Genomic DNA, 25,726 nt, shown 5'->3' with positions numbered 1-25,726 from the left:
GGCTGACTTGCTGATGTTTCAGTGAAATCTCATGTTTCAGATATGGGGTTAAAATGACTGAGTGTGGTCAAATGTAACGCCAAGGTTCCTGACTGTGGATTTGGAGTGGATGGTGCAGCTGTTGATTGACATGTTGAGTTGCCCCAATTTCTTGATTAGGGAGTTGGGGACAATGAGAATGATCTCTGTTTTGGGGTCGTTTAGTTTTAAAAAGTTATTGCTCATCCAAGTTTTCACTTCACAGAGACGGTCAACAACAGAGAGGAGTAGCCGAGTGGAGTTAGGTTTTGTGTGGATGTAGATTTGTGTGTCATCTGCACAACAGTAAAATCTGAGTCCAAGTTGACAGAGGATCCGATCAAGGGGCAGCATGTAAATACTAAACTATAATGGACCTAACACTGAGCCTTGTGGGACACCTTGTGATACAGGGGCTGGGGCAGGCCTGCAGTTGTCAAGGGAGACAAACTGTTGTCTATCAGATAGATAGGAGTGCAACCAGGCAAGGGGTGTTCCAGATGAAGGGTGAGACTGATGCAGCTGTTGGTAGATAGCCTCCATTTTGTTTTGAAAGGAGGCCAGAAAACTGTCACAGAGGTCAGTGGTGATTGTGAAAGAGGGGTTGTCCAATGAAGGGAGATATGTGTTGATGGTTGAGAAGAGCACTCTTGGGTTTCCTTGTTCATTCCTTATGATGTTGGAGAAAAAGGCAGATTTGGCTGTGGCAAGTGAGTCCTTGTAGTTGGGAATGTGGTCTTGGTAGGCCTCCTTATGGATAATGAGCCCTGTCACTCTAGTTGTCATCCAGTGGCTTTCATGGCACTCAGCTCAGAAGTGTATCGTGGCGCTGGGATGTTGAAGGAGACCACCATTGTTTTAAGGTGGGCCAGAACATCCAGGTGGGAGGAGAGCGCACTGTTGTAATGGGCAACCAGGTCAGTCACTGAGGATACATGAGGGCCAGGGGTGTCATGTGACTGCAGAATATCCATTAAGTCAACAGGGTTATTCCTTTTGATATTCATGTAGGTTATGGTGGGCTTGGGCATGGGGGCGGGCACACTGAACAGTATGGCCTTGTGGTAAGAGATGGGAATGTCCAGACCCTAGAGGTTGGAGGGAGCCGTGCCAGGTCAAGTACATGGCCTCTGTCATGGATGGGGATGTTGCCATGCTGTGTGCAGTTGAAGCAATCCAACAGGGCCATAAAGTCTCTGGCAAAAACACATCCATCAGAGTCCACATGAATGTTAAAGTCCCCGAGCAAAAGTGTGGCAGGACACAATGAACAGACAGATGTTAGGAGCTAACTCAGAGTTAATGGTGTGAAGAGTGAGACTATAAACTATCAAAATAAAGAAAGTCGCACAGTCCATGTATAAACTCCCATCAATTTAATGGCTACCAACATTTCGGAATCACTGTGCCTTCCTCGGAGTGAGTGAAGAGTGAGACGATCAGCTAACTCTGAGAGGAAGACTGTAGAGGTTTTAGGTGGCCGGTAGACTATAAGCAGTGGTTGAGGGACAGCTATTGTAAAGGCTATGCCTTCGAAGTTACCTGCAGTACAAGTGTGTCAGACCGATGAAGGACAGCAAGTCCACCTCCACGACCCACAGAATGAGATTTGTCAAGATTAACATAGCCAGATGGTGTTGCTGGTTAAGCAGGTAATAGTCATTAGGTTGTTGCCATGTCTCTGTCAGGCACAGAACATTATTACATTTGTCCACAATAATGTCACTGATGAGTAGGGCTTTGTTGGTCAGAGGAAGAGTATTCAAAATATCAAATTGCGGCAGTCAACACCACGACATTCAGCCATGAGACTGGAAGAGAGGGAGGCATACAGTTTTGTGTGGACTCTTTTGGGTTTTGAGTGGATTTCCTACCCCCTCGCCGTCCTCGATGTCTGAGTTATAAATATTATATAGTATGGTGTGAAGAGTGAGACTATCACTTATAAATATTATATATCATGGTGTGTAGAGTGAGACTATCAGTTATAAATATTATATATCATGGTGTGTAGAGTGAGACTATCAGTAATAAATATGATATATCATGGTGTGTAGAGTGAGACTATCAGTTATAAATATTATATATCATGGTGTGTAGAGTGAGACTATCAGTTATAAATATTATATATCATGGTGTGTAGAGTGAGACTATCAGTTATAAATATTATATATCATGGTGTGTAGAGTGAGACTATCAGTTATAAATATTATATATCATGGTGTGTAGAGTGAGACTATCAGTTATAAATACACTGCTCAAAAAATAAAGGGAACACTTAAACAACACAATGTAACTCCAAGTCAATCACACTTCTGTGAAATCAAACTGTCCATTTAGGAAGCAACACTGATTGACAATAAATTTCACATGCTGTTGTGCAAATGAAATAGACAACAGGTGGAAATTATAGGCAATTAGTAAGACACCCCCAATAAAGGAGTGGTTCTGCAGATGGGGACCACAGACCACTTCTCAGTTCCTATGCTTCCTGGCTGATGTTTTAGTCACTTTTGAATGCTGGCGGTGCTTTCACTCTAGTGGTAGCATGAGACGGAGTCTACAACCCACACAAGTGGCTCAGGTAGTGCAGCTCATCCAGGATGGTACATCAATGCGAGCTGTGGCAAGAAGGTTTGCTGTGTCTGTCAGCGTAGTGTCCAGAGCATGGAGGCGCTACCAGGAGACAGGCCAGTACATCAGGAGATGTGGAGGAGGTCGTAGGAGGGCAACAACCCAGCAGCAGGACCGCTACCTCTGCCTTTGTGCAAGGAGGAGCAGGAGGAGCACTGCCAGAGCCCTGCAAAATGACCTCCAGCAGGCCACAAATGTGCATGTGTCTGCTCAAACGATCAGAAATAGACTCCATGAGGGTGGAATGAGGGCCCGACGTCCACAGGTGGGGGTTGTGCTTACAGCCCAACACCGTGCAGGATGTTTGGCATTTGCTAGAGAACACCAAGATTGGCAAATTCGCCACTGGCGCCCTGTGCTCTTCACAGATGAAAGCAGGTTCACACTGAGCCCTGGGTTCCTCTTAATGCAAGACAATGCTAAACCTCATGTGGCTGGAATGTGTCAGCATTTCCTGCAAGAGGAAGGCATTGAGCACATCTGGGACATCATGTCTCGCCCCATCCACCAATGTCACGTTGCACCACAGACTGTCCAGGAGTTGGCGGATGCTTTAGTCCAGGTCTGGGAGGAGATCCCTCAGGAGACCATCCGCCACCTCATCAGGAGCATGCCCAGGCATTGTAGGGAGGTCATACAGGCACGTGGAGGCCACACACACTACTGAGCCTCATTTTGACTTGTTTTAAGGACATTACATCAAAGTTGGATCAGCCTGTAGTGTGGTTTTCCACTTTAATTTTGAGTGTGACTCCAAATCCAGACCTCCATGGGTTGATAAATTGGATTTCCATTGATTATTTTTGTGTGATTTTGTTGTCAGCACATTCAACTATGTAAAGAAAAAAGTATTTAATAAGATTATTTCTTTCATTCAGATCTAGGATGTGTTGTTTAAGTGTTCCCTTTATTTTTTTGAGCAGTATATTATATATCATGGTGTGTAGAGTGAGACTATCAGTTATAAATATTATATATCATGGTGTGTAGAGTGAGACTATCAGTTATAAATATGATATATCATGGTGTGAAGAGTGAGACTATCAGTTATAAATATGATATATCATGGTGTGTAGAGTGAGACTATCAGTTATAAATATTATATATCATGGTGTGTAGAGTGAGACTATCAGTTATAAATATTATATATCATGGTGTGTAGAGTGAGACTATCAGTTATAAATATTATATATCATGGTGTGTAGAGTGAGACTATCAGTTATAAATATTATATATCATGGTGTGTAGAGTGAGACTATCAGTTATAAATATTATATATGGGGTGGAGGATGAGAGTGGATTTTAGAAGTTCCGGAGGGTCCTTCCTCCATTTACAGGTGGGTAAACACACTTCACTGACCTAGAATACCACTGGTAGGTGTGCGTGTGTGTGCATGTGTGATTCTGAATTCGGTTTCTTCTGTGTGTCTTCCCATTGGTGTACACTCACCTGGAATCAAACCATCCAGTGGACAGTGTGGTAAATTGGTGGGTTGGGAATCAATTATAGTGTGGTGGGCTGACAGGCAGAGATACCGAGAGAGAGAGAGATGTCATACATCCCCCCCACATGTGTATGGTGACATTATGCTGGAGGAGGTATTTAAACCTTAGGTGTTAATCTATCCTCATCTCCTCTGTGTCGCCTTAGGCACTGACACACAGACACATCGTCTGAGTGTGTGTGTGTTGTGCAAACATCCCTTTCTGTCTACGTGTGCTAGTTAAATTAGTTACACACACTCCAACCATCATGCAACAGCATGTCCATGCTGGAGGGTGCTGTGACAAAATTAGCAAAAAAAGTGTTCTGTTCAGGAAGTAAGGCCAGTGTTTTTCACAGCGCTCTCATTCTGTCACTACAGCAGCAGCGGGTACAAGAGGGGAGCAGGTGTTTTTCATACAGAGTGATACAAGTAAAGAGAATAGCCAATTAGAGTTAAGCTTCACATGCCGTTTCTGTCCTCTAAAACAGTAAAATATTAATGTGCTTACCAACTGTCACATAGCTGCTCCCAAAGTAGGTGGCATACTTAATGTTTATTTCATTTCTACTGAACATATTTAATTTCAGCATGAGGCCTTATTTTTAATATCTCTCTTCTTTTCTCTCTCTCTCCCCCAAACTCTCTCTTCCAAAAGAAGCAATTAAGTAATGAACTTCTATTACATTGCAAATATAAACACCCCTCTCTCGCCCCTTCTCCCTCACTTTCTCGCCCCATCCCTCTCTCTCTCGCCCCATCCCTCTCTCTCATGCTCTCTCTCCCCTTCTCCCCAGCCCCTTCTCCCCCTCTCTCAACCCCCCCTCTCTCTCTCTCTCTCACCCCCCTTCTCTCCGTATATGTGAGAGAGGGGTGCAGAGTGAAAATCCACCCACTCTGAATTTTTATCCAACTCATATTGGAGCTTTAATTATAGAGTAGTGAGGGGGTTCCCATCTATGAATCTATGAATCCGGAAAAGGATCCTATCTTACCTAAAACACTGTCATAGCCTGCATCCCAAATGGCAAAATCACTACTGGTCAAAAGTAGTGCACTTTGTAGGGAATATGGTGCCATTTGGAACGGAGCCACGGTCTACAGTGGAGACCCTCTGCACCAAACCCACTGTCATAATCTGCATTCACTGTCAATAATATACAATACATCAAATGTGTGTGTGCGCGTCTGTGTGTGTGTGTCTAACGGTAGGTTAGAGATGAATGTTGCAGTGGTAATCAGGGATCGTTAAGACAGTCGACTAATTAGGTTTTTAAAAACCCTTCAGAGTCTATTGACGCACATGCTAATGCAGTGTTTGTCAGACCATGAGACATACGGAAAATCGGTCTTCTCACAAAAATATCTGTAGTGTTTATGACCAGCCAATGGAAAGGGGAGACACTCACCAACACGATGGTGTTTCCCGTTTTGCTCTACGACCACAACAAACATCACGAGATGTGTCTGAATGTGACACATACAAACAAAAGTGTCACGTGAATCGTCTGAAGGTAACTCATACAGTGCCTTGCAAAAGTATTCATCCCCCTTGGTATTTTTCCTATTTTGTTACATTACAACCTGGAATTTAAATAGACTTTTATTTGGATTTAATGTAAATCGACATACACAAAATAGTTCAAATTGGTGAAGTGAAACTGAAGAAAAAAACGTATTACATTTTTTATTTTTTTAAATGGAGAAGTGGTGCGTGTGTATGTATTCACCCCCTTTGCTATGAAGCCCCTAAATAAGATCTGTGTGTCCTAAAGGTGTCCTAAAATACAGGACTATTAAAGGCCCAGTTCACTACTTTGTGAAAAAAGATATACATTCTGATTTTTCAGGGTTTGCTGCAGCACACTCAGCACCCTACTTCCTGCAGCTATGGCTACTGGGCTCCCAGCAACAGTACTTCATTCGTTCGTTGTTTATTCACTCTTACTCACTGAACCTGTGAAACATAAGGTTTTCACGAGCGAGCGTCACTGCTGCCGATCTTTTGGGATGGTTTTCCATGACAGGCCACAATCTATCTCCTACTCCAAAGTCCTTCGCCAGGTTTCTTTGGGCAGCTGGCCACGCATCCTTATCCCATCTGCTGTCAAGGCTGTCTTTGGGAGTGTAGAAGTAGAAGATCAACTTTATTGTCTTGGACACAGTGCTGCTTAGGTTTGCACATTCCTGGTAACTTTCTCAAAATTCCCACTATTTCCAGAAATCCTGGTTAGAAGATTCCTCGAATAAATAGGGAATAAGCAGGAAACCTGGAATCCTCCAACCAGGATTTCTGGTAAACCTAGGAATTTGGGGAAAATAACTAGAATTTTGCAAACCTTGTGTTGTTTAGAAACAACATCTGACACACTATTGACTTGGAATGAACCCTTTACCCAACAGCGGGGCACAGACAGATGTGTAAACAGCAGGCAGGCAAGCAATATTTATCCCTGTCTTGGATGGGTGACAAAATGTAGCTTTCCCTATTCACTATGGGTATTTGGCATGGACAGTTGACAGATACTGTGTTTGTATTAGTGATGGAAATATGACAACCCTTGTGTTTGTTGGGGAGAAGAGAAACATGACAAATTGTCTACTTCCCTATTATTATTCTGTCTCTCAGCTTTTCTCTCTCCATCCCCCTCTGAAGTTATTACCTAGAGAGGTAAAGTTTAATCTGAGAGCCTTTGATTCTCTTCTCCCTTCTCTTTCATCCCTCACTCTGAACACTAATCCAGATGAAAAACCCTTCTAGGCCATCTACTTTACCCAGAGGCATCTCATTCTCCATTTCTCTCGCTCCCTCTTAGCCTCTACTTCCCTCAGTGTCTAGCTCTCCCTCTGGAAAAATTATTAAACTCAGAAAAGTAATAAGAGAACACATTTATATTCAGTTAATAACCTTTAGCCCATTACAAAAAGAGCATTGGAGAGAGCGAAAGAGGGAAAATTTGAGATTATAAAACAAACACAGACCAACACAAATATGGACAGGTATCTAATGTCAGGCTGGTATGAATATTGCTGTCCATCAATGATTCTCAATTAAATTTACTGCATTTGAGCAATTCTTAGAAAAACAATGAACAAATGTTGCCCTAAGAGTTGGTAGAATATTATTTTAAATGATTCACAGCTGTAATGGCTGCCAAAGGTGCCTCCACCAAATATCAACTTGAGTGTGAATACATATGCAATCAAGACAGTTTAATTTATTTGTAAGATTTTGATAATTTTTATTTGTCTTTGAAAATGTGGAGTAGGTTGTGTAGATTGGTAGGAAGAAAAACTGATGTATTCCGTTTTGAGATTTAATTTGAACTGAAGGCAGAAAAATGAGAAGACTGCAAGGGGTGTGTAGACTCAGTAGCGACTATGTTCTTGAGCTGTTGGGGAGTGTCGTTTTCCAGTTTGAGGTACGGGTTCTGAGTCAGAATAACCCTCAAAACGCAACACTGGACCTCGAAGCCAGTTCCACTGCATTTTTAATTAAAAAAAAAATAATTAAATCCCCCCATTGTGCCACTCTAATCAGGGACTAATTTAGACCTGGGAAACCAGGTGCTTGCAATTCATTATCAGGTGGAAAAGAAAAGCAGCAGGCTCCGGCCCTAGTAGGGTAAGAGTTGAACAGCCCTGCAGTAGAACCTTGATGTCCTCAACACTCACCCTGATCAGCCTGGAGCAGATGTAGGGGAACAGAGTATAGACACCCTGGAGAAAAGAAGAGGATAGTACAGGAGGGGGAGACAGAGTGGAGGAGATGGGGATGAGAGACGGATGGGGAGCAGGATCTCATCCCTCTACTCTCATTTCTGGCTTTGGTCTAGGAAGCAACCAGACTGAGCTGTAATCTGCCACAGATACAGACTAGTAGGACAGTACACAATCCTAACACGTCAGATATTGAAAATCCAAGAGTTTAGGGAGAGCTACGTGGAATGAGAATTCACTGTACTGGATGATCCTGGCTCAATAAGCTTGAGGAATAATTTGGCAGAACATCTACAGTACATCTGACATGTTGCTGACTGGATCCAAGGCTATGGGTGAGAAGCTACTGTGCCACCTAGTGTAGATAAGCAGAAGTACATTTGAACTAAGTCTAATCACATTTTCCTTTCCCTGGGTCTTGTAAAGGGACTCCTGACAAAACAGCTAAAATAAAGCAATAAACCTAATGCATGTTTCCCACCTGAACTCAGTCAAATTGGTCTCTTTACATTGAGTTGTACGTACAGATTCAGCATTAATCCATCTTGAAATTTCCAACCACTACGTGTTTAGTTTGTGGGCATGTGTTCTGTATGAGTTGTATCCACTGTTTATTTTAACAAGATGTAACCAAATTATGCACATATAAAAACAAGATCACTATAACTGCCCGTTTTAAGAAGTTTATTAAAAAATAAAATAGAAAAAAATACTTTTACATAAAATTGTTCAAAACAAAAGCCAGGCTGTCACTCCGTGACCACTGCTAGTTTGGCAGCCATTTTAGGAGTTCCTGCTCAGATTAGTTGGCCAGGACAGAGGAGCCGCCACCTTTCACAAAATGGCGTCCGTTAAGTTTAAAATCACTCATTGTAATGCAAGTGTTTCGTGTTCTCAATTGTCTAAAGAGGCTTTCTCTCCGATCTGCACTGATCTAAATAGATGAAAACAAAATGGTGGATAAACCAAGGGATTGGCTTTCACCTGCTCCAGTTCCTTTCACGTCAAATAAAGGAAAGTAGATGAGAGGAAGCTCGTGTAGACCATTGGGATTCGAGTTAAATCCATAGACGTCACACCGCATTTCAGTCTTAATAGAATCTGTAAAAATTGTGGACATCTTCGACAGCATTGACAAATCTGCAACCAGAGATAGTGTTTTAGAGCTCTTCTGACAGACGCTGGTTCTATTCACTAAAAGCAGACAAGTCCCAAATGGCACCCTATTTCCTATATAGCACCACCACCCTCCACAAGAACCCAAAGATCTAATCAAAAGTGGTGCACTATATTCTGAATAGGGTGCCATTGGAGACCGACACCTTGTAAAAAAGGCGGTGTATATTAGCCAGGTCGATTGGTGGGTAAAAGTTGCTATACTAACAGACTGACACTGGCTCCTAACACAATCTCAGTGTAGAGGACTGTAGTGCACTAGGGAGGGTATGAAGTCATCCACTACAGAGTGCAAGTCGCTCCCCATGTGCACTTTCATACTAGCCATAGGTGTTAGGTTAAAACAGTGGCGGGACATCAAGTGGTCATCTACAATGACACCCTAACCCCTATATAGGGCACTACTTTAGACCAGCACTAAGGTTAAATAGCATGCACTGTATGAGAGAGAATAGGGTGTCATTTGAAACCAGTCTTGCTATTCCCTCGCTCTGAGACGAGAGACAGATACCCGACCACTGGCACACACACAGACCCTTCCATAAACTAACAGATAGGAATACAAAACATCAGGACTTGCATACAAATACAAGAGTTGTGGTTCACTTGTAACTGGGCTGAGGCTGACTAGCAACCATCTAGCCTAGCCCACTGATCACACAGGCCTAGTCATTCAAACTCGAGTTTACAATAACATCACTTCAATCCAACAAGCAGTGGTTGTCATTGGAAACAGAAATAATGGGGCACACAAAAATAACCCACTTGCATAGTAATAACGCTGTCTGTGTAGCTACCGCTCTGCTCCTCAGTCACACACACACAGGCGTGTGTGTGTGTGTGTGTGTGTGTGTGTGTGTGTATATATATATGCGGCTGTATGTCTGCAGAGACGACACACACACACACTGAAGTAAACAGAAAGAAAAGGCATTGCAAACTTGCGGAAGTACCTACACAAGATTCCAGAATGGAATCAAAATTATTCCCTTTCCACGGTTCTGGAAGGACCCAGAACTTTCTCCCTCTCTCTCCCCCCGCTACGAGGAAAGACCCTTTAGAGCACCTAGTCTTTTAGGGTGCATCTGAAATGGTACCCTATCCCCTATGTAGTGCACTATTTTAGACCAGAGCCCATTGGCCCAATCAAAAGTAGTGCACAATGTCGGCGGAAGGGTTCCATTTGGCACCGCTCTGATCTTCAAGTTCAGGTCAGTTTGTCTGTCCCTTTAACTCCACCTCCCATACGCACTAGACCATGCATATCTTTAAAACGGCAAAGACACACATCCAATAAACACACTTGGGGCATACAATATGTACTTGGGCTTGTGCCAAACTCCTGCGATAGAAGTTCAGCCCTAGTCTAAGCGAGGACTGAGTAGCGAAAATGGCACAAACGTTGGGTGAACGCAAGTCATCCTATGACTGATACAAGCACACATACCAAATAAAGAGAACATCTTGTTTTTAAAAACAACAGCTAGGGTATTGGGCGTGAGAGCTCAGTCTGCTGCGTCTGCTATAACAAGAGATCCATCTAGTGAGACTGTAGACTTTTTAACCTGTCTAACAATAAGATGCATCTCAATAGTCTGGTGTGACTTAGATACTTCTAATTAACCCCTTTGACTCACATTATAAAACAACCAATGGGGGGTGGGGCCGATTATACCTCGACACTCCAACAAGACACGCACAGCTCACTACTTGACACGCACGCTCTCGTCACACACTCTCGGAGGCCACCTGGGCAAAGGTTCTGTAAACTCTGCCATAAAAAATACAAAAATAAAACAATCTTAAAAAAAAACACCAAATGCCTTTACATACATAATAAAATTAAATATACATTTACTTAAAAAATAGAACACGTTATTGCACAAATGAGAAACCGTCGTTCCTTGTGTGAACACTGAAAAAGACGCAGTTTGGCTGCAGGGTTCAAGGACACAGGTTGTCGCCTGGACAACATAACCCAGTCAAAGACCCCCCAAAAATAAACACTTTCCCATAAGACACTGGGCTTTCGCAACTCCCACCTGGCAAAGATGTCACTATCCTCAGTCTCACCAAACGTAAGTGAAAAACTGCAAAGCGCTAAAAAAATATTTAAATTGAACAATAAGACACATTAACGGAACAAAATAAAACAAACAAATGTGGATCCCAAACAGAAAGTGAAGGACTGGAGAGCTAGCGGAAAAGTTCTGGGGTCAGAGTGCACGTTGGGTGGGGTTGAGCCGCACCGCTCATTCCTGTATCGTTGGCCGTTGGTTCGTTGCGCAGTGAAAAACATGCAGAAATGAAGAGCAATGGAGGGAGGGAGAGAAACGGAGAGTTTTCCCAGAGCTACACTTTTTTCCCTATCCGCAGCCCGAGTTCAGCAGCCCAAAGTGTTGAATGAATCCCAATGCTGGTCTGGTCTCTGCCTGCCTGTCTTTCTTTAAGTTGAACAGCAGGGGGCATTGTCCCGTCAAGTTGTCCTCCCAATCAGTCAGAATGGAGGAGTGGAAAGAGGGATGAAGGGAGGAGAAGATGTTTTGTCTTTTTATCTGCTCAGGCTGACTGGTAAGCTGTCCCTCTTCCGACGCCGCCAGGTGTTGCGGTACTGCGTGTGAGAGTGTGTGTGGGCGTGTGTGAGAGGGTGGGTGTGTGCACGGTTGGCCAGGGCAGGACTGTGGACCACGGCTGGATTGTGGAAGCCTTTCATCTGACACTTGGGACCGTTCTGGAGAGAGAGAAAGAAGGGATGAAGTGTTTGAATTCAAAGCATTTTGAGTGTTTGAAACCTAGTCTACAAAAGGAATGCTATATTCAGATCAATCTGGCAGATATACAATACAACAATGAAATCAAGAGGGACAGATTGAGAGAATAGAGGAAGTGAAGGGGAGGAGAGAGACAGTGAAAGCAAGAGGAGTTGGAAAGCAGAAAGTGAGAGGTGAGGAGAGGATTAGAGGAAAGAAAGATAGGAGAAAGAGGTTCTCCATGTATGCCGTGATTGCGGACAGCGCCTACCTGGTGTGTGTGGCTGGCAGGGTGGGGGCTGGACAGAGGCTGGGGGTTGGAGGGGGCATGGGGGTTATGGTGGGTAGGGGGGGGCATGTGGAAAAAGGGGGGGAGGTGGTGCCCGTCTATACCCACCTGTCTGCCAGGTAAAGAGTGCATCGTCAGGGCACCGGGCAAAGACATACACGCCTGGAGAGGGGGGCGAGGGAAGGGAGATGAGACATTTTCAGTTCTCACAAATCCAATCACAAACAGCATTAGATCACCATTTCACAATCCCTGTTAGTGGGAAATGAGTACTAAAACAGAGGGCCTGGATAGACTATTCTATAGAAAATATATACTTTCTCTCTGGCGACAAATCTTAAGATAAAGCGCATTTCAGGATTTTTTACAATTCATTTGATAGGTAGACTTGGAGTTATGAAATTGGCACAAGCAACACCACAGATCAGATGAGCACGATAAGACTTCGCTCTCACTTAGACTGCTTACACATGCAGCCGAATACTGATATTTTTTCACTAATTGGTCTTTTTGACCAATCCGACCAGCTCTGAAAAAGACGGGATGCGATTGGTCTAAAGACCAATTAGTGGAAAAAAATATCAGAATTGGGCTGCTTGTGTAAACAGTCATGGTACAGTTGAAGTCGGAAGTTCACATACACCTTAGCCAAATACATTTAAACTCAGTTTTCACAATCCCTGACATTTAAATCATAGTAAAAATTCCCTGTCTTCGGTCAGTTAGGATCACCACTTTATTTTAAAAACGTGAAATGTCAGAATAATAGTAGAGAGAATGATTTATTTCAGCTTTTATTTCTTTCATCACATTCCCAGTGGGTCAGAAGTTTACATACACTCAATTAGTATTTGGTAGCATTGCCTTTAAATTGTTTAACTTGGGTCAAACGTTGCAGGTAGCCTTCCACAAGCTTCCCACAATAAGTTGGGTGAATTTTGGCCCATTCCTCCTGACAGATCTGGTGTAACAGTCAGGTTTATAGGCCTCCTTGCTTGCACAGGCTTTTTCCAGTTCTGCCCACATTGTCTATAGGATTGAGGTCAGGGCTTTGTGATGGCCACTAATACCTTGACTTTGTTGTCCTTAAGCCATTTTGCCACAACTTTGGAAGTATGCTTGGGGTCATTGTCCATTTGGAAGACCCATTTGCGACCAAGCTTTAACTTCCTGACTCATGTCGAGATGTTGCTTCAATATAGCCACAATTTTCCTTTCTCATGATGCCATCTATTTTGTGAAGTGCACCAGTTCCTCCTGCAGCAAAGCACCCCCACAACATGATGCTGCACCCCCGTGCTTCACGGTTGGGATGGTGTTCTTCAGCTTGCAAGCGTCACCCTTTTTCCTCCAAACATAACGATGGTCATTATGGCCAAAAAGGAATATTTTTGTTTTATCAGACCAGATGACATTTCTACAAAAAGTACAATCTTTGTCCCCATGTGCAGTTGCAAACCGTAGTCTGGCTTTTTTATGGTGGTTTTGGAGCAGTGGCATGTTCCTTGCCGAGCGGCCTTTCAGGTTATGTCGATATAGGACTCCTTTTACTGTGGATATAGATACTTTTGTACCCGTTTCCTCCAGCATCATCAAAAGTTCCTTTGCTGTTGTTCTGGGATTGATTTGCACTTTTCGCACTAAAGTACATTCATCTCTAGGAGACAGAAGACATCTCCTTCCTGAGAGGTATGATGGCTGCGTGGTCCCATGGTGTTTATACTTGCATACTATTGTTTGTACAGATGAACGTGGTACCTTCAGGCATTTGGAAATTGCTCCCAAGGATGAACCAGACTTGTGGAGGTCTACATTTTTTTTCCCTGAGGTCTTGGCTGATTTCTTTTGATTTTCCCATGATGTCAAGCAAAGAGGCACTGAGTTTTAAGGTAGGCCTTGAAATACATCAACAGGTACACCTCCAATTGATTAAAGTGATGTCAATTAGCCTATCAGAAGCTTCTAAAGCCATGACATTTTCTGGAATTTTCCAAGCTGTTTAAAGGCAGTCAACTTAGTGCATGTAAACTTCTGACCCGCTGGAATTGTGATAGTGAATATGCGAAATAACCTGTCTGTAAACAATTGTTGGAAAAATTACTTGTGTCATGCACAAAGTAGATGTCCTAACCGGCTTGCCAAAACTATAGTTTGTTAACAAGAAATTTGTGGAGTGGTTGAAAAACGAGTTTTAATGACTCCAACCTAAGTGTATGTAAACTTCCGACTTCAACTGTATCTGTGGATATGCACGGATGCGCTTCACCCTGGTACTTGGTAACTACGGGACCAAAACAACAGAGAAGTTTAGCCTTGCACTTCAACGCTCTTAGTTGTGGAAATGGGCCCGATATTGTGTTGATTTTGTGCATTGCAGAGTCTACCTTTAAATCTCCCACTCCCAGAAAATGTTGATAGGTTAAACTCTCCCATCTCTGAAAACGCATCAAGGTCAGTAGATGCTAGGTTCTATACCTGTGAGCCAGGGGACATGATGAGGTGGTGCTGGTTGATGCCAGCCTTGCCCAGTGCCAGGCCCAGGGGTAGAGTCATACCCAAAGCCTGAAAGGGGTAGACGGGCAGTGCCGGGGGTGTCGAATCAGAGTCCTAGAACAAACAGCAGAGTGGAGGGGTTAAAACATGTCCAGCTGTCAATCAACTAATACCATCATAAAGACTGCAGTGTGTGTTCTGTCCTTACATTGTCTGACCCAGACAGTGAGGAGACAGAGGAGGCTGAGGAGTGTTGGTGAGGACTGGACAGGGACATGGGAGAGTCTGCACTGTGAGGGGAAACAGAGTCCCTCTGCTCCTCCACACCCAACACACACCCTGCTGGGTCCTGATCCAAAAGGGAACCTACAGAGAAACAGGTTATTATACACACTTCCCAAACTGCCATGTAAGACAAAGACTACCCTTCACACACAGGCCAATATACATACAGAACCTGCCATAAAAGACTGTCAACATGGTACGCAGAGGTTACACACACTGCTCTTACCCTGGCTCTCCATGCGGGCGAGGTGCCTGCCCCCCCACTTCGTCATGATCCACTCCCTGTAGTCAATCACTTCCTGTGTCACCTTGATTATCCTACCCAAAGCGCTGCAGGGATAGTGAGAAACGAGAGGAACGGTTTAAACGTTGCACAGCAGTGGATCAGTTACACTTCAACACAACCACCGTATTCATTTGACAAGCTTTACTTTGATAACGGTTGTACCTATTCATTTACAAATATTTCTAGGCCGGATGGATCCAGAAGACATTCTGAAAGAGGAGGAACGAACCTGTCAATGTCCTTGTTTGGGTAGGAGCGTGCTAGCGGTGACATGGCGTGACTGAGGACGATGTAAGCGTAGTCAAAAACCTGCTGGACTTGCATGGCTCCGTACGAACTCCTGCCAACGTCGTTACCTGGAACACACACGGTTAAAAAAAAAATGAATCGGCCCATACAAACTACAGCCAACACCATTACTAATGGAAAACCACAAACACTCAGTCCAGCGCACACACACACACCCCCACCTGGCATCAGTGGGTCTTCTATACAGAGCATGGAGGGTCTGTAGCCATTGGTCATAACCTTCATCATATCCTCCTTGGCCATGTAGGCCCCTCCGTTCTTGACGCGGATGCCCGTCTTCAGGTAGTTAAAATGGCGCCCATAAAGCTCAAAGAACTCAATCAGTAGAATGCCAAGGTTGATGTTGGGGTTGCTGGCGTCAATCCTTGGGTGGAGCTGGATGAAGAGAGACGGAGGGAGAGAATCGGCATAGGTGTTAGAACAACACTAAGCGCTGTAAATGTACACTGTCATACTAGGCGATATATTTTGTCTATCACGGTATAAAAAAAGAAAATTACAGTATGGTGATATTTTATGTTTTTGAATAATAAAAGTTCTACATTTGCTTTACGAGTAGTGAGTGATCCTAGGGTGGCAACACAAGTGATTTCAAATTAGTCTTTCGCCATTCTGATTGTTTTACACTGTTCAATTCAACCTCCCCAAAAATTCTGCATTTTCATCCATTTCTGCATTCATTTGAGATTATTTCCACACTGCCACGTAGGGCTGCGCAATATAGGCAAACAATTAGGCCTTATTTTAAACCAAATATTTAAAATTTGACTTGCGATATAGAGCAAAACACTTGGGTGAACTGTTGGAATAGTCGAAATAGAATGATTATTCTAATTCTATAGTTCGAATATAATAGTGGGCACTTTAGATAGTGTTTTTTGCCATGACAACGAATGAAAATGCCAGGGAGGAGTTATTGAGACAGGGTAGGAACCAAAGTGTTGATAACCATTTCCTAGGGCACCCTATAATCTTTGGCTACATTGAATGTTTCCTCTTAACTACTTCATGTAGCCAACCTATTCATGCTTTGCTATTTCTCTTTTGATTTAGAAGGTACTGTTGCACAAACATTCTGATTTAGGTCTACACCATCACTGGTATCAGGCTGTATAGCTAATTATGTTTACTCTGACTTAGAACATTTATTAGCTAGCTAGCGATTAGCATTAGCAACTAACAAGCTTTAGGGATAACTTGCTAAGAAACAACTAACTGTTTGCAGACGTAAGAAAAACTACTAGTGCAATTACAGAATGCCAGTGGAATTATATTAAGAAAAGTGAAAACAGCATCGTCATCAACATTTTTTACATGTGCTGCATTGACCATGCAGACTGAACACAAGTGTCTCGTGGTTGAGGAACAACAAACGCGCTCCTTGATTGGCGGGGGCAGGTGTAGGACTGTGTGGAAAGCGGCATGAGAGCGTGAGCGGTGAGTCAAGTAGTGAAGTATCACATTTAACAAACCAAACATTCAAAAACTATTATAGAAAGTTAAGTGAAAACCCAAACCGGTCCGTGAATTAATACCGGTATATAGTAAAATACGGTATACCGCCCAGCCCTATGTCATACTAGTGTTTGTGTGTACCTGGAGGAAGCTGATGACCATCAGGATGAGGCTGTAAGAGCTGATTCCTCCGGTGAACACCTCATTGAGATCTCTCTGGAGCAGAAACTGCTTCAGCACAAAGATCATGTAAGGCAGCACGGGATACCTCTGTAGGGGGGAGTGGGAAAGAGGGAGATATCAAACCCCTGCTTCATTTATAGTCATTGAGGAACAGAGCACAGATAAAAAATTGGGAGTATTTTCAATTAGACGAGGTAAGTCTCCATTTAATGAAAATATGTAACAGTATGGGGATCACAACTTAAATAAAATTAGTCTCTTCTCATTTTCACAGGTTGTCATGTTAGATCATATGCTGATTTTGGGGCTACACTTGTAAAAGGTCAGTTGGACATTGACTTATTCGAAAGTTATGTTTCTGGTGCCAGAAGCATGATCGGCTATGTAATTGAATACAGAACATGTCAGAGAGACATTCCTTTACTGACTGTATATTATACGCCCATCACCAGATCTCCCCCTAACACTTACTGTGCATATGGGCTGTGACTTAGAATTCAATTTAAAGTAAACAAAAAATGCCATTAGGCTCACTGCCTTAATTCATTTCCCGAAACGCCAGTTTGGCCAGAGTCTGTGGCAACAGGCTCATGCGATAGAGGGTAGGCCAGCCACGGAGAATACCCTCTTCCATGCTAGCAGAGACACTGGGGATGCTTAACACCCATTTGGCCACTCTTGCCAGGCTGGGCAGGGATGCAGAGGTTTTTTTCTCCTTCTATAGGTAGGCCTAAACCTCAACAAGACGAAGCTGCTCTTCCTCCCGGGGAAGGCCTGCCGGCTCACTCCATTATCACCCTCCCAGAGTGCAAATAACCTTGGCGTTACCCTGGACAACACACTGTCCTTCTCTGCAAAAATCAAAGCAGTGACTCGCTTCTGCAGGTTCATGCTCTACAACATCACACAGGAAGCGGTGCAGGTCCTAATCGAGGTCCACTCCTGTCTGGACTACTGCAACTCCCTGTTGCCTGGGCTCCCCGTTTCTGCCATCAAACCCCTGCAACTTATCCAGAACGCTGCAGCCTGCCTGCTTTTCAACCTGCCTAAATACTCTCATGTCACCCTGCTTCTCCGCACACTCTGGCTTCCAGTCGAAGCTCGCATCCACTACAAGACCATGGTGCTTACCTACGAAACAGCAAGAGGAGAGCTGCCCATCCATACCTTCAGGATATGCTCAAACCCTACATCCCAACCCGAGCACTCCGTTCTGCCACCTCAGGTCTCTTGGGGAAAAACGTACTTTCTATGACTGATGTGGTTTTCCCACCTAGCTACAGTAACCTAAGATGAATGCACTAAGTCACTCTGGATAAGAGCATCTGCTAAAATGACTACAATGTAAATGTTTAGGCAAAATAACCCTATCAAAATGGAAAGCTCCTTGAAAGAGGTAATATGCCAGGGCTATTGGCCCAAAAATCAATTATGACCTATTGTGTAGATAATAGAATGAAAATGAACTTAAGAGAACAGATTTTTTTGTTCATAAATACTTTGCTACAATGATGCAGCTCATTCCTTTCTGTTAGCATGTGCACATAGTAAGTACACCATCATGCTTTCAGGATGAGTCGTTTCACATTCACCAATTATTCTTTAGTTACTACATCAAACTCCCTCGTGCTCTTCTTTGTAAGTTACTGTGATTTCGCACCTGTGTGTTTTATCAGATTCTAAATGAAAATATGTAGTAAACTCCATGACAGAAGCTAAAGCAAGGGGCTATAGCAGCACACAAGTAGACAATTGTATACTGGGCCAGGCATGCCCTGACCTCGTGAAATGGGTGCTACTGGAGTGAAATTGGAGCGGGCAAAAAGGCTGACGCTCCAGCCTTTGGGAAACTCGCGCCGTGCTCCAATCAAATTGGGCACACTCCGTTCCTCGCTCCGCTCACATACTCCGCACCACTCTGACCCACTGTGCAATACTCATTAGTATTATGGAAAGTAGTGCTGAGCGATGAACCGCTATGTCGTTTTTTTTATCGGTTATTAAACTAGTTTAACCTGAAGGGAGTTGTAGTTTTCATTAAGCAAATATTCAGCACAGAATATGATAATTAACTACAATGACCATATCGTCACAGCCCCACTGTGCAGGTGCACATTCTGTACTTGCCTGATATGAAACATCTCAAATCCAAAATGCTGGAGTATAGAGCAAAATGTTAAATACATATGTTGTGGACTGTAGTTGTGAAGTGGTTAAGTAGTGCTTCTGTTGCTACAGTGATAGAAAATGCATTTCACAGGGACAGTAGTTCAGTAAGTATTTATTAGCCTCAAATCTAACCAAAAACAATTACAATATGGGAGTGTCCGTGGGCAGGAACTCCATTTCTATTCCTTTCATAGGCCAGTTTTTATACCCTGCAACTGGGAACATGTTTTAAATTGTTGCTCTGATCACTATAGCCATTCAGGTCTCCCATAAAAATAAAGGAACTATAAATGCTAGTGTTCTCACCCGAGTGTAGTCCTTGATGAAGAAAGCAGCTTTGACTCCAGACTCCACGTTGAAGCTGATGTCCACTTTGACTTCAGTCTCCTGGTCAGTCAGCTTGATGATTGGCACCTGGGAGAGAGAATAGAGAAACACTGTGACTTAATTTCTGAAAAAGAAAGTTTATTTAACATCCATTTCGCTTTCATTCCCTATCTCAATTCTAAAGCAGTCACTAATTAGGTCCAATCATTAGCTAGTGCAGACTTGTCCAACATTATTAAAGCAAACCATCTGCTTGCTTATCAGTTTGGACAACATTGGAGTCATTCCAACAGATTGTATGTATGTATTTTTAGTAAGAGCACCAACTCACTGTAGCTTTGTCCAGCACTTTGATGGAGAAAGGTTCCGCCACGTTGTGTTTCCGGAGGGCCTGTTCCAACTGCTGCAACGGGGGGCATTCCCACTTCCCAAACACCACCAGGTCTATGTCACTACGGCGACAGAGAGAGATGGTATTAAGTAAACTGGTGGCCAAGCACTTGTGGCAAATTCTGAAAACAAGACTGAGCCAAAACATCACAACAAGGCTGCCCTCTTACCTTGTAGGTAGGTAGAGTCCAGTGCTGAAGCTGCCAAATATCTGCACCTGAGAGAGCAGGGGAATGAAAGAGTTCGAAAACCTATACTGTAGAAATATTTTTTGAAAAAATAAATAATAATCTGATGTGCCAGTTCAACGCCCAGCTGTGGTGCGTGTGCTCACGTCGGCAGTAGGCCACAGCTCCTTGATGACAGTCTCGATCCTGTCGACCACCTCCTTCCTCATAGCAGCCTCCTCTGGTCGGGGAGACATGAAGTTGTAGAAGTCCACCACCTCCTCATGGAGACTGGGGGGGACAGGGAGAGGGTTAACACACGCAGTTGCTCACCCAAAACTAAACCAGTCAAATAATTGGTTGATTTACATTTTCTGTTTCAGGATTTCATTCATTTAAATGTCATCAGTACACCTACATGGTAGGTCTTTTCAAAGCAAGACCGTCATGGAAGCAGACACATGATTTTTTATACATACATACATAATTGATACAGGCTTTCAAGTAAGCTCAACATCCCTCACAACATTCAAAATCATTACATGGTCATGTAAGAGCATGGGATTAGCAACTCCAAGGTTGAGGTTTCAATTCCCATACTGATCACAGATCTATACAAACATTGTATACACTGATGGTAACATTTCACACCAAAATTATTGAGTGCAGCCATCCACAAATTTAGCACAATCAGATATTGCAATATGTACATTAGCCTACATTTTCATCCACGACACAATGATGCCCATTGAAATTGTTAAATGTTCTAGTTAAACACTAAAGCCTTCAGGTCTGGGCATTGCATGCTCTTCCAATGCCACCAGGGTGCAACTAGAGGCCAATCACTGTATTACTGAGTTAAATTCAAACGAAACCTATGGATCTTACAACTGTCCATGGAGACCAGAGAGAATCTTAAACAAAGTCACTTGGCAGTTTTTTGTTGCTGACCATGTTGACACGTATAACGTAAGTCTAATCAACAATATTAGGGAATGTAATAAACTAGCAAGTTAATAAACTATAGCTGAATAATGAGTCAGACGTTAATAATCCCTTGAGTGGCTGTATAAAGACAAGTAACGTTTGCTAACCATGACCGCTTTCATAATTTTGCGTTACATGCCGCGTTCACGTCTTGTCAAAAACTCGGAACCTCAGATTTCAAATTAACGTAAATTTGCGTATAGCTTCCTATTGCTTGATTCTGATACCCGAGTTTCCTACTTGGGTAGTATCATCTTTCTACTGAGTAAACAGGCCGGAAAATGTCCGATTTCCGACATGACATGAATGCGGCATTAACCCTACATTCCAGAAGTTACCCAACCCTTCAGATCTGTCAAATCACTTGCTAGCTGTTAGCTAACCTTACCAAACCGTTATCTAGCTAGCTAGTTATAGCTGCTTAACAAGTCAAATCTGGCTAGTCAGTGCAGAGCGCAGTCAAATTAGCGATCTAGTTAGCTAAGTAGTTAGCTATTTAAGCTAACGTTATCATTCCCATTACTAATCACCCGTGCAGCAAATCAATTTGAAAAAGATAAACGTCAACATGCAAACACCAAAACGACACGGATTGACTTTAGGCATGACATTTTTTATAATAATAAATGCGTGTCTAGCTAGTAGGAAACCAGGATAGTTAACGTTATCGCGGTTAGCGTTAGCAAGCTAACGTTAGCGGCAAACAATTCCAGAGGGGCAATGGCCCTATCAAAAATAACATCTCACCCATCAACACCGGGGCTGTATTTCCTCGTCTTCCACGGCGTCCCAGTCCCCGAACTAACATAGTTAGAAAGAAGGTAATTCATCCCATAGGTGCTCGCCTTGTTGTCACTTTTCCTTCGGCCTGGATGGTGAGTGTGGTTATTTAGGGGTGCAGGCGGGTGAGTCGGGTGACGCTTCACACAATTCTGTTGGAAATTGTACTGAGGGTGATGCTGATGGTGCCTTTGATGGTGGTATTGGTTGACATTATTATGCATGCTTTCACTGAAGTTAAATAACAGATTGACACTGCCAGCGTTTTTATTCATATTTCCAGTTACATTGCCACCACTAATCCTTCCCAAAGAGCGGTTTGAAGATGTACTGTCCGTTATAGATTCCACTGAAGACAAGGACGAGATAGATCCCGTCTTTTGGGGCATTTTACTGTCTCCCAAATCTGCCGTTGCCCCGTAAGCGTTGAACGGGGTCAATGAGTTCTGTACGGTGCCGTTCGGTAACGTTACCTCGAAGGAGGAGAACGCAGTGCCGTGGTTAGAAGTAGTGCCTTTTGAAATACCGTGATGGCTGCTGCTGCTCAGACCAGCGGTGGTGTTGGTGCACATGCTACTGCCCTTTGCCGCAACATGTTTATAAACGTCCAACGCTGGAGAATTCAAATGCAGGTTGTGGTTCTGATTATTATGAAGATGCTGGCCGGAGTTTGTTCGTACCTGAGAAGTCTCCCAGACTTGCATCCAAAATGCGTTTGCAGGTCCTTTCTGTTCCGGCTGAATCCAAGCCACCCTCGGATCCATTCAACTTCTTTTTTCTGAACCCACTTCAAGCAAGTCAATGAGACCGTTAAAATGTACGACTGCCCCGACAAAACAAATGAGCTAGTAAACCGGGTTACAAAGACAGAGAAGTGCTAACGCCAAACCGAACGAGGACCATTGAGAAGAGTTGTCCAGGTCCTTTTCAAACCGCTAACTGAAAACGGTTAGCAGAAGCCTACGGTGAATCAATATGGCGTATTCTCTTCAAACCAAAGCGCCGTGCGCATTTCTGTAGGATTTTAAACTATCGGCTTGAACACACCCCCATCCGCCGCCCATTCCTCCCTACACCTCGCTCTCAGCTGCCACAATATTTAACTAATTACAAACCAACCAATGCTGTTCAAAGTAAATATTTGAATAATATTTTATCATGTTTATATAGCAACATATGTATTATGAATAAAACAATAACATAATATGGTATCATAACAGGAGACAGATAAGCTAAAGTTAAGTTGAAGAAAATAATCATAAATTGTAATCAACATGATAATTATAAATATTTGAATAGCCATGGCAATGTGTTGGAGATCGAGAACTGAACCCATAATCCTGGCGTTATAAGCGTCATACCTTACCAACAGCTACACGGGACCAGCACATAGACTAGGTACTGGTACCCCAGTTATATAGCGAAATTGTCGTTATACGTTGTGTATTTATTATTACTTTTATTTTTAATTTGTATTACTTTTCTATTATTTCGGGTTTCTTTCTCTTTGAATTGTTGTGAAGAGAAATAAAAGTACGTTTTTAAAAGTAAGTATTTCACTGTTTGTGTACACCTGTTGTTTACGAAGCATTTGACAAATAAAACGTGATTTGATTTAAATAAGTAATTTTGACATAAAGAAGCTATTCTGATGGTCAAGGGGATGTTCCAAATGAGACATGTTTCTTATTGTAATCAGTATGTCTTTCTTGTTTTCAATTGTCATAATCTATCATGAACAATCTCGAATTTCCCTGCCCCAAAAAACGACAACAAAAAAAGCTTGGCTCACAAGTAATGCTCTTTCCTCAAGACATAAAACGTTTTATCAGTTGCAAATAAAAATCAGTGCTGCACCACTCACTTGTAGCCATCAAGCTAGGCATCAGCACGAATTTCCCTTCCATTAACAAAAGCCTTGGCTCCCGCAAAGTATGCACCTTTTCCCCTCCTTTCTTGCTCTCGCAATCATTGGCCACAGACGATTCCGTACTTCTTTATCAAATGCTGTCAGGTCCTCCTTGAACCTCAGGTTGTTGTTCTTTAAATATTCATTTTTCTTTGCACTTTTCCATGTCAGATCCCTCGCTGTCCTGGGGATGAATCTCATGATCACTGGTCGCGGTGGCTGGTTGTTCTCCCCATCTCTCAGCCTACCCAGGCGGTGCACTACATTCGCTCGTCCTCCGGGACTATTGCCCTGCAAATGTCCTTCACTTTTGCTTTGATGTTCTCGTCAGATCTTTCTGCTATTCCGTAAATTCTCGCCGGAGACCAACCAGTATGAAATTGTATTCACTCACGACTGTAAATCGTTCTGGATAAGAGTGTCTGCTTAATGTAATTGAGGTAAATATGTACAGGGCCTTCAGAGAGTAATCACACCCCTTTGGATGGTGTGTCACTCCAAAGATACAGGATGGAAACCACTCAAGTGTATTTCACCATGAAGCCATGTGTGACTTTAGGCCTTCATTGTAAATAAGAATTTGTTCTTAATTGACTTGCCTAGTTAAATAAAGGTTAAAAAAAACAGAGTTTAATGGCTGTGATAGGAGAAAACTGAGAATGGATCAACAACATTGTAGTTACTCCACAATACTAACCTAAGTGACAGAGTGAAAAGGAAGCCTCTACAGAACAAAAATATTCCAAAACATGTGTCCTGTTTGCAATAAGGCACTAAAGTAAAACTGCAATGAAATTAACTTCATGTACTGAATACAAAGTGTTATGTTTGGGGTAAATCCAACACGTCACTGAGTACCACTCCTCATATTTTCAAGCATGGTGGTGGCTGCATCATGTTATGGGTATGCTTGCATCGGCAATAGAGCTAAGCACAGGCAAAATCTTAGAGGAAAACCTGGTTCAATCTACTTTCCAGGTACTGGGAGACAAATTCACCTTATTGATGTGTGTGGGCCATGATAGATCCTTAGTGATGTGGACAACAAGGAACTTGAAGCTCTCGATCCTCTCCACTACAGCCCCGTTGATGTGAATGGGGGCGTGCTCGGCCCTCCGTTTCCTGTAGTCCATGATCAGCTCCTTTGTCTTGAAGTTGAGGTAAAGGTTGTTGTTTTGACACGGTACTGCCAGGTCTCTGACCTCCTCCCTATAGACTGTCTCATCGCCATCGGTGATCAGGCCTACCACCGTCGTGTCCTCAGCAAACTTAATGATGGTGTTGGAGTCGTGTGCAGCCAGGCAGTCTTGGGTGAACAGGGAGTACAATGAGAGTACAGAGCATGCACCCCTGAGGGGCCCCCGTGTTAAGAGTCATAGTGGCAGATGTGTTGTTGCCTACCCTCATCACCGGGGGGTGCCCCGTCAGGAAGTCCAGGATCCAGTTGCAGAGGGAGGTGTTCAGTCTTAGGGTCCTTAGCTTCGTGATGAGTTTGGAGGGCACTATGGTGTTGAAAGCTGAGCTGTAGTCAATGAACAGCATTCTCACATATACTACATGGGCAAATGCATGTGGACACCCATTCCAATTAGTGGATCATCTATTTCAGCCACACTCATTGCTGACAGGTATATAAAATCAAGCACACAGCCATGCAATCTCCATAGAGAAACATTGGCAGCAGAATGGCCTTACTGAAGAGCTCAGTAACTTTCAACATGGCACCGTCATAGGATGCCACCTTTCCAACAAGTCAGTTTGTCAAATTTCTGCCCTACTAGAGCTGCCCCAGTCAACTGTAAGTGCTGTTATTGTTAAGTGGAAACGTCTAGGAGCAACAACGGCTCAGCTGCAAAGTGATAGGCCACACAAGCTCACAGAACGGGACCGCAGAGTGCTGAAGCACGTAGCGAGT

General features: G+C 43.2%; 1 protein-coding gene across 2 annotated transcripts; it reads right to left on the bottom strand.

Annotated features, from left to right (window-relative positions):
* Window positions 1-8,523: 8,523 nt before the first annotated feature.
* Window positions 8,524-22,968, bottom strand: tent4a (terminal nucleotidyltransferase 4A). Of its 2 annotated transcripts, none has more exons than XM_014142539.3 (13): window positions 21,870-22,968; window positions 20,303-20,426; window positions 20,139-20,185; window positions 19,910-20,030; window positions 19,558-19,665; window positions 17,041-17,169; window positions 15,606-15,819; window positions 15,365-15,491; window positions 15,076-15,179; window positions 14,773-14,930; window positions 14,547-14,678; window positions 12,054-12,233; window positions 8,524-11,763 (listed from the first exon to the last, which is right to left on the bottom strand). In XM_014142539.3, the coding sequence occupies exons 1-13, from the start codon at window positions 22,664-22,666 to the stop codon at window positions 11,584-11,586; spliced, it is 2,421 nt and encodes an 806-aa protein (XP_013998014.1). In that variant the 5' UTR covers window positions 22,667-22,968; the 3' UTR covers window positions 8,524-11,583. The 2 variants fall into 2 exon arrangements, with proteins under 2 accessions (XP_013998014.1, XP_013998015.1); XM_014142540.3 differs by having other exon boundaries at window positions 12,180-12,233; window positions 21,870-22,966.
* Window positions 22,969-25,726: the final 2,758 nt, after the last annotated feature.

This window comes from Salmo salar, chromosome 14 (genome assembly GCF_965601325.2).
Source record: "Salmo salar chromosome 14, fSalSal1, whole genome shotgun sequence".
Classification (NCBI taxonomy): domain Eukaryota; kingdom Metazoa; phylum Chordata; class Actinopteri; order Salmoniformes; family Salmonidae; genus Salmo; species Salmo salar.
Note: the sequence above shows the minus strand (reverse complement) of the source record. Positions and strands in the feature narration are given on the sequence as shown.

What these genes read in the sequence shown, in the direction of transcription:
- tent4a (XM_014142539.3), bottom strand. Translation starts at nt 22,666, where the DNA reads ATGGATCCGAGGGTGGCTTGGATTCAGCCGGAACAGAAAGGACCTGCA. An exon ending in CGCCCGCATGGAGAGCCAGG is followed by an intron (nt 14,931 to 15,075) that starts GTAAGAGCAGTG and finishes GTTTCTCTGTAG; the next exon opens with GTTCCCTTTTGGATCAGGAC. An exon ending in CTGCCAGCCACACACACCAG is followed by an intron (nt 11,764 to 12,053) that starts GTAGGCGCTGTC and finishes CTCTCTCTCCAG; the next exon opens with AACGGTCCCAAGTGTCAGAT.